The sequence below is a fragment of the Glycine soja genome, chromosome 7 (genome assembly GCF_004193775.1).
Source record: "Glycine soja cultivar W05 chromosome 7, ASM419377v2, whole genome shotgun sequence".
Taxonomy (NCBI): Eukaryota; Viridiplantae; Streptophyta; class Magnoliopsida; order Fabales; family Fabaceae; genus Glycine; species Glycine soja.
Window position 1 is genome coordinate 43,109,204 of NC_041008.1, and position 10,036 is coordinate 43,119,239.

The 10,036-nt window shown below is 35.3% G+C and overlaps 1 protein-coding gene across 1 annotated transcript; it reads right to left on the minus strand.

Annotated features, from left to right (window-relative positions):
- Nucleotides 1-5,301: 5,301 nt before the first annotated feature.
- On the minus strand, nt 5,302-8,916 carry LOC114419872 (cyclic dof factor 2-like). The gene is made up of 2 exons (XM_028385672.1): nt 8,510-8,916; nt 5,302-7,019 (listed from the first exon to the last, which is right to left on the minus strand). The coding sequence occupies exons 1-2, from the start codon at nt 8,678-8,680 to the stop codon at nt 5,751-5,753; spliced, it is 1,440 nt and encodes a 479-aa protein (XP_028241473.1). The 5' UTR covers nt 8,681-8,916; the 3' UTR covers nt 5,302-5,750.
- Between the last annotated feature and the right edge of the window lie 1,120 nt (nt 8,917-10,036).

Here is a 10,036-nt window from a genome sequence, read left to right on the forward strand (position 1 = left end):
TATTTTCTAGCTAGACAACTTTTTATTTTCTTTTTTTTCTTCCTTCTTTTTCTTTTCTTGCTTGCTCTCTTCTTTTTTTTCCCTTTTTCTTTTTTAAGTTATTATCATTTATTCATTTTTTCTCCCCTTTTTTCTTTTTTTCTCTAAAAAGATCGTGCAGACGGGGGCGCACACTACCTACTTACGTCTAACCACAAGGTAAACGAAAAGAACACACGAAATGGTAAGTCGCAAAAAAAAAAATGGTGACGAAATAATTGAGAGCCATAACACCAAACAAAAAATAATAACAGCAACGTTAGTAACCATATGGACAAAAACAGAAAATAGTAATGTCAACAACAATATAGACAATAACAGAAAACGTCAATAGCAAACTAACAGAAAACAGTAATGTCAATAAAAAGGTGCGATGACCTCGGTCATGTGGCTCCGCTTCCTCCCAAGAAACCGAGCAAATTCGTCATCTCCTCATCCATACGGGCCTCCTCTGCATCGCTGGGGGATCCTACAGGCGCCTCCCCTGTCTGGGCCTCGGACCAATCTCCAGGCCATGTGACCTCAGCCCCAAACTGCTCTGGAGTAGGGCACGCAAAAGGAGCGAAACCCTGCCCCAGCTGACTGAGGCTGAACCGGTAGAGACACTCATGTATCTGCACCTGCCCCCGGTGGTTGGCCGCCTGCTGGCGAACCAGGTGTTGTAGATAACGCTTCATGCCTAGTGATCCAGCGGGATCGGCCTGATGAGGTGGTGGCGGTGCGTCTGCGGCTTGAGGTGCATCACCCTGCGCCTGCCTAGGCGTGCAATACTTTTCGATGAAGGCTCGGGTGATCGGCGGTCAGATCACCTTACTAGGGGTGACGGAAACCCCGAATGACTGGTAGAGGCCCGTGATCAATGCCAGAAACCCCAGGGCCCTGCTAGACTTATCCGGGTCTAAAGGGTGCCTGGTGGGTGGCATACCTGCAAATAAATAGATGGCGTCAGCAATCACTTGGGCCACGTGGACGCTCATCCGTGTCAGGATGGCATACACCAACTGACACTTCGTCAGAGGGAGATCGAAGTTATGATCGCTAGGCAAGACATTGCTTAGCAGCAATGTCATCCACGTCTGGGTCAAGATGGTCATGCTGGTGTGCATGATCCGCACCCGCCTCCCTGCAACAGTCTGGGCGAAATCCTGCCCCGGTGTGCATAACAGCTGGGCAATGGTCTCCTCGTCGAACCCGTCGGCCCTATTCCTCCTCTAACTGAACTCGCACTCCTGGCCTTCCTCCAACACTAGCGGGTCACCCAGGAACTGGTTGAGGGCATCTGCGTCAAAAGGAATCCACTGACCCCTCACCCATGAACGCATGTCTCGCACTCCTTCCTCTGTGGGTCAAGCATTAGCATAAAACTCCAGGACTACCTCAGGGTCAAACTTAGCCATGGGAGTCACCAGCGACGTCCAATGTTGGCGAACTATCTCCTCCTGAAAATTTGTGTACTCATCCTCCCTGAGTTGGACGCGCCTCTCTTTGTGAAACGACCATCCTTTGATGGCCTCGAAGCGCTTCTGGTGCTCGGCGCTCCGGAAACGGTGGCTATCAAACTCGGGGGCGGCACTGGTCCCTTCAGCCGCGGCGTCTCTCCTAGACCTCTTCGCGGAAAGTTTTTTCGGAGCCATTTGCTGCGAGGATAAACATTTGGAAAGTTAATTTACAAGGAAATGCTATTTTTAAGCAAAAACGACATACTAATCTTTTCGACTTAGAACAAACTTGTGCATACATTTCCCTGAAGAAGAACATTTATGAACGTGCACTTGTGCAAAATATCCTGCTATCTATATCGATATACAAGGATATTCAAAACATTCTAGCTACTTATATCCCACACATATTCTTTTGAAAAGAATTCATATATGCATGCTCAAGGTATTGTGCCAAAATTACATATGTCCGTATTTAAAGTATTTTGCTACCAAAAGTTACATACGCACATTCATTTCTTTGCTAAACTTATACACATGCATACTTGAAATATTCTTACTACCCGAGCTCATATACATACATGTCTTTGCTAAATCTGTACACATGCATATTCAAAGAATCTTTGCTACAAAGGAAATTACATTTCATGCGTATTCAAGTATCTTGCTACTCAAACTATATTTCAATTCAACAAGGTTTTTGGTGAGGTATCTCTTTGCTATCTACATGCAACATACACATATCTTGTGAGGTATTTTGCCACCTATTCTACATCTATATATGCATGATGAACAACATTCTCAAACAACTAGGCAAACATCATGGTGCAGCCCAAAAAATCAGCCGCTGGCCTAAAGGGAAATCCCTATCACAATGCCCTCATTTTTATGCTTTCTTGCACTCAAAACCAAAGGCTTGGATTCCTAGGTCTAAGTCCTTAATTTGGGCACTTATTTTAATCTTTACATGTTGTCCATATATACACAAATCAGCCCCACAATCCAAAGTTCACAAAATCATGCCCAAAATGTCATTGAGGCATTTCACCGAGCACTTGGTGGGCGCACTTTTGGGTGCCAATAACAAGGGAATAGGGGCAATGTGGCTTGCCCCATTATTTCAGAACACAACCTAGACTACCAAGAATCTTAATTGCTGCTGAAGGCCCATGCCAAATATTTTTTTTTTCTATTTCTATTTTTCATTTTCGTTTTCATTTTCATTTTAATTAAATAAAATTGGTGCCTTGTCAGTTACACCTCATATACACTAAATGTATTGAACTCATTTTTAATAGAAGGGACTTTTGGCATTTTGCGAATAATTTGTGAGAGCTTCTCTTTGAATTTCTTGTTGAACTAATCTTAGACTTATCAAGGTAATTCTTGTGGCGTCTACCTTGACTTATCTTCCCTCCCTAAAAGTGGTAAAAGTGGTGTCCTCCTGTGACTTGTATCAAACGATCCGCTTCTAATAAGGATCACATCATAAGAGAATTGAATATTAATCACAAAATAAATAATAAGAGATTTAGAAAGAAAAATATGTTACGTTAAGGGAGAATACAGGGGATTTCAAACCTATATGGTTACTTTAATTGACTTTTCTCAAGCTTGATAATTGTGTACGTCTTCCTTTTTTTTATTTGACTAAGAACTAAAACCTAAAATTATTTTCTTTAATCAATCTCTGAATTAAGAGAGTAATTAACTGATTATATAGTTGTTGAATCATAATTTTCAAAGATATAATTTTTTTTCTTATTTTTTTTAATGTTTATATGATTGATATACTTACCGTATTCTTGACTATATACACTTTTGATTGTCTATGAAATCTAGTGCAAAATGCAATAATTAACTCGAGTCCGTTTTGTTTATTTGTGGATTATTTTCTTTCACCATAATTGCTCTTACTGCGAGGAAAGTGAGTAATAGGAATGTAGTAGGCATGCAAATAGAAACGGAACTCGTGGGTATCCCTCCTTTGAGTTTGACGGAAAAAATTCATTTTGATCGAAGTTAAGATTGAATTTGGATTTTCTCTGACTTGGGAAAGCGATGACGGGAAAGGGTCAGATATGGGACTTCCTATCCTACCCTTACTCCCATACCTATCCGGTTACATATATTTGTATAATTATTAACAATGTAGTTATATATTTATCTATAATTTTATTATTATTTATATTATATATAATTGTTAATTATATAATTATATAATTATTTTATATTTTATTTTTATAATTATAAAAATGTAGAATAATTATTTTAATAGTTAAATAAATAATATTAATTATTTAAAATTATACATTTAACTAAAAATATAATTTAAATCTTAAATATGTTTACGTTATTTATTCTTTATTTAAAGTATATGAACAAATATTATTTAAAAAAAAATATGAGATGTATTTTCCATAAATTTCTTCGAATCCAATGGAAATGAGATTGAATTTTATTTTTTTATCCCATCTTTTATAAATTCAAACTCGTACCTTTTTGTAACAACGGGAATGGGAATAGGGAAATCCGTCCTTCCCGTTGCCATCCCTGTGTAGAACCAGAAATATGGTAGATCCCACAAATTAACAATAGGTTGGCATATTGCTGCATCAAGACCTAACTTTCTGTTGTTGCATCAATAAAGATTGAAAATGACCTTGATATATATAGTCCTAAAAGAATAGGAATTTATCAACTTTCTCTATTTTGGCGTTCTTTAAATAAGAGTATAAAGACAGTACAGCCATCAAATTTCCATTTTTATAATCTTCAAAAAGCGGCACCCGTTAATTTTACTGGCTTTTCTCTTTTCCTATTGTATTAAAAATGACTAATAATTAAAGGCAAAACAAATCTATATTTTTCTATCTCTCTCCATTTTTTACAAATGACAAACATATATAAGAGAAAATTATATTTAAATTGATTAGAGTATATTTAAATTGATTAGAGGTCCTAAAAAGTTCACATGAGTGAAAATAATTTATTTAATTAAAAAATTTGTATTTAATTTCTACTGTGGATGTAATTTTCTTGGATCAATTACAGTCACATATCACAAGCAAGCTTATTTTCTGATCCCCGTAGATTGGAAGAAGATACCCGTGATATTTTATCTAGGACAAAAAAAATATTTAAATTGAGTAGAGTTATTATTCTTTCCATTTCTTTAATCTCACGAGTAAATATCTCGTACAATGCAACAACTTTTTTTAAAAAATTAAACTAAAAAATTAGAAACTTTGATCTTGAGAAAAAAGTAAATTTAAAAAAATTGATAATTCTTTAAAATATAAAATAAGTGTTTAGTAAAAATAAAATAGCGTGTCATACAGAAAAAGAGAATATAATAAAAACAATTAAAGACTCTAATTTATAATCTAAAGAATAATATAGTTTTACACTCTCCGTCTTTGTAAATGTACTTAGAAAAATGTGCATTTAAATTAATTTACTTTACAGAAAACACTTCTAATAATTTTCTTTCAAATAGTATTTTTTTTAAAAAAAATATTCTTCAATAAAGCATTTAAGATACTGTAACTCTAGCCATATAATTTAACCCCTCCCTTGGAGGTATGATAGTTACACATCACCAAGGCACTCCTCTCCACACATCAGAATAAGTGGCATAATTTGAATGTAAACTTAAAAAAAAGAAGAAGAAAAAAACAAAGATGAAACACTTTATATAGATAATGACGGGAAGAGTGCATGTGAGTTGATATTTATGGAAGTATATATAGTGTTATTTTGAATGATTGAAAAAAAAATTAAAAAAAACTTAGATAAATATCATAATTCTTGAGAATTAACATGATTAAAGTAAAAAAATCTTAAAACAAAAAATAACAACAGAATTCCAATAAAGACTTCCAAGCTTATTCTAAACCATTGGATTTTAGTCTAAGAATCTCCTTTCCTTTCTCCTTTCTCTCCTAATTTTTCTCGTCTCACACATACAAATGTGTACATATATATATATATATATATATACACACACCTGTACACCAAGATATTTACTCAGCAGATATCATCTAATACTGCAACAAAAACACCTGTTCAATTTAACAGGCTCAAGATGGTACCTAGCTAGAGAAGCCATAGTGAAACACTTCTGTCCTAGGAATCCTGCATAGAGGTTGTTCAATAAAACAATTTCTTAATTTGTCAGCAAAATGATGTTGCACTTGTACAATCTCATTAATTTGCATTACAATGCACAAGCAACAATGAGAATCTGATTTGGCTCACTGTGATTCCCATTTAGGTCTGTTCACGGAAGGTAAGAGACCGCGATAGAGCCGCAGGGTTGGCTTGCAACAGCGGTGATGCTTCAACCATGTGATGATTCATGTCGTTTCCCTTGGATGATGGAAAAGCCTTGAAAAGGCCTCCGGAACCGGCCTTATCATCCTTGATCCCTAGTTTTGACCACATGGAAATGGAACTCTTTGCAGCTTCACTAGGGTCATCAATTCTAAGAGTCTTGGGGATCAAGACATTGTGTTCTGAGCTCTTGTGCTCCATATCATGCATTTCTCTTTGTGAATTGGATGGGGCAATGATGTTTCCATCCCTTGAGTGTTTCCCTAAAGTAAGGACAGAGACAGAGTTGTTAACAGAAGATTGAGGTGAGATAGATGATATATTGTTATTCCAAGAGGGTGGCATACAACCCCAATATGCTGGTGTAGTATAGAATGATAAAGGGTACCCTGGTGGGCAAAATGTAGGAGGAGGCATAGGATAAGGCCAAGGGCCACTTGGGAAATATGGCAATTGAGGAGTGAAACCTTCAACCCTTTTATCAACTGATTCATGTGAGCCACTATGGCTTGAAGTTGAAGTTGTTGCAACAGAAACTCCAGTAGAGTGACCACTAGTACTTCCATCCTCCTCCTTTCTATAGGAAACAAAACTATTCGGCTCAGTTGCTTGAAACCCATTTGGAACACAACTTTGTGCTCGCTCTGCAATGTTCAACATTGATGCCATTGTATCACAAAGGGGAGAATCAGGACCAAAGGTCAAAACAGCTGCTCCATTTCCCAACACAGCATTATGCAATCCATTGGGGGCATTGAGTGTGGCTCCTTGAAGCCCCTCTGGGAACATTAAGTGCCGGTAATGTGATGCGGTCGCCGGGAAATTTTTGTTCTTTCGACGACCGGCTCCTACCGGCACATTCCTCATTGTACCTCCAGCAGTCCAGTATCTTTGGCAGTTCTTGCAGAAATGACGAGGCTGGTTGACATTGTAGTTGTTGTAGTAACAGAACTTGGTGTCCATGCTGTTGCATCGTGGGCATGGAAGCACCTTGTCGGGTTTCTTTGGTGTTTTTTCATCAGAAGCACTTGTCTCGCTTTGTTCTCCATTTGTGGAGGATTTCGGGACTGATGTCTCAGTTTCTGGTGAGGGAGTCTTAGGATTCTCAAATATGCCTGAAGATGTCGTGGGGGATTTTAAATCCTCTGTGGTTTGATGTGAGCCATCATCATCTTGTGATGAGGTAAGTTCTTTCCTTGATGGTTCCTAAAACAATGAACATGATCAAGGTTAGAAATGCTAAATTACTATGGTTACATACAACAGTGGAATTAGAAAACAGTGAACTCAACCTCAAAAATAATATGAAACTAAAAGAAAAGTATATTGGTATAATGCTATTTATCATTTATGGAGTGTATGATATGTTATGATAAACAAATTTTGCGTGAAGCATGTTATAACATAGTACGAAAATAAAAGCATTAGCAAGGTGAAATTGAATCTGTTTTTCTTTGACCTGGTGGCTCTGATTCAACAAAAAAAAACTATCTTGGATATTTTAAGCCAAAGTAGGAGGGTGGGTGAATTCACACCACGGAAAACAGGGGAGAAATTATTTTTCCTTTGACGTTAAGGAAGTTAACAGCGTACTTTGTTTAATGAATGAAAAGGCTCACGTGACATTAATAGAACAATTCAGTACTATAATCCCAATTCTAGAGATGCATAACAAAATCACTATTCTCTCTCTCTCTCTCTCTCTCTCTCTCTCTATATATATATATATATATGAATGAGACAATACTTTTTTACGGTGAAACTAAAAATTCCAAAAATGGTATTTGATATTTGCAAATTTTGTACTAAATATACAGGAATATAAAACAAAGAAAGTTCTGGAATTCAGAGCAGGGAAGAAGAAAATTAATAAGAGTATGAAACAGCTGGAAAATAAATAAATCCAACGCATATTCTATAAATAAGTCCTCCGTGATGTCACAAGGTTACATGTCATTGGAGAATTGTTAAATAAGGACTTGAATAATATGGACAAAAGAGTCAAACTAAAATAGTTAAGCTCCAATTGAAGTCCATGGCGTGAAAAGCAACTTGATAAAAGAGTTAAGTAAAGCAATAAATCTAACAAGAAAAATATTCAAGCCAACAACATAACAATAGTACTTCTGTGATGTTGCAAGAGATCCAATAAGAAATAAACACAAAAAAAGATTTTTTATTTATTTAATGTTACATTGAACTTGCTAAGAACCCGGTTTAGGAAAATATTTTTCTAAATATGAATCAATAGAATTAAGAAAAATCACTAAGCAAATTCATTGACTCAAAAACGGAATCGCTAAAATCAAAGCAAGCCAAACCACAAAATATATTCTATCCTAGATTCTTATACTTGTATTCCATAATGGAGATTGGATCCAATTTCACCGAAAGGAACCCCGCAATGAATTCTAGCCACCACTCAATAAATGATTGAATAAATTCAAATTCAATACCCACATATATTGAAAACTCTTTAATTTAAAAAAATCAACATATTCATAGAAAATTGAAAAAAAAAGCCTCTCAATTCAATTCAATTGGCACCAAGGCATGAACAAAACTTTTTCACGATTTGAAAAAACCCATTAACAATTGAGAGGTTCTGAGAAATGGGTCGCGGCTAGATTTGGAAATCAACATGGTTTTCCACAAATTAATTTAGACCAAGACAAGACAACATTAACAACACCTACCTCAGGTTCATGTTGTTGTTGTGTTGCAGAAGAGGTAACTTCACGAGGAGAAGAGGAAGATGAAGGGGCACGAGCAGGTGCAGAAGAAGAAGAAGAATCATTGATGTGTGTGTGTGTCAGCGAAATTGTCCTTCCAAAAAGCTTTATCGCAGGGTCCTTAACCTCTGACATTCCTGTGTGTTGTAACAGGTTCAGGTTCAGGAATATCTATCCATCAATCTCTCTCTTGTTGTTGTTTCTTCTCTTTCTAGAAAAAAAATGGGGGAAAGAAACGAGGAAAAATATATTACATAAGTACAGATAGATAAATATATAGAGAAGTTGGTTTGGTGTAGTGTTGTGTTCAGTAACTTTTTATTTTTGGGTCTCTTTTTGCACTGTTAAATATAAAAGATTGATATGAAAACGGATAATGAATAGAGTGAACTGTGAAGTGGTGAGGTTTTTTTGTTTGTGTTTTTTATTCTAAGGAGGAAATTAATTGAATTGTTGGTTGCCACTTCAGCAAAGAGGGGAATTTTGTGAGCCACAAGTTCTTGTGGCCTATGAGATCTTTGTGCTGTTGGATTCCCCCACATTGCTTCTAAAGATAGTGCTGTTCTGTCCCACCCTTTTTCGTCCCCGTCAGCACTTTCATTTTTTGCCTTTTTCGTCAACCCACTCTTGGTAGGACTTTCTTTCCTCTTCCTTCTTGTTAGTCAAATTGGCTCCCACCTCCCATTTTTGACTCCGACCTCTTCTTCTTTATGTTAAATTTTTTTTCTTCTTATTCCTTATTTATTAATTGGTTTAAATAATTTTCATGCTATCTAAAATATGATGTTTTTGACTTTCTTCACGAGACTAATATATTTTTTACAATAAATAATTTCAATTGAGTTAAATGATATAATTACTGTAAAAAGAAAAATTTTATCGCCTATAATAGTTTTTCTTAACTCAAATGGAAATTTTTTTTATTCATAGGATTATAGATATTGTTTTACAAAAAAAAATATAATTCAATTGAGTGACATATAATTATGATGAACAACAAAACTTTAAATACTCAAAGAAAATTTTATCATTTATAGTAGTTCTACTTAACTCAAATAAGAATGTTCTCTATTTCACAAGATTATGGATATTCTTTTACAAGAAATAATTTTCATTGAATCAAGATATAATTATTGTGGATAAATTTGAATACTAAAGAAAATTCCATTGCCTATAGTAATTGTTCTGAACTCAAATAGGAATGTTATCTATTCAAAAGATTATAGATATTGTTTTACAGGAAATAAGTTCAATTGAGTCAAATAATTGTTGACAATAAAACTTTGATTACTCAAAAAGAAAACTTCATCCTCTATAATATTGAATGAGAATGTTCTCCATTCACAAGATTATAAATATTTTTTACAAGGAATATTTCTAATTGGGTGAGATATAATTATGGTGGACAATATAACATTGAATACTCGAATTAGACGAATGTTTTCCTTAAAGATACTAAAATTATAGGCCGTCTTGTAAATAAAATAATTT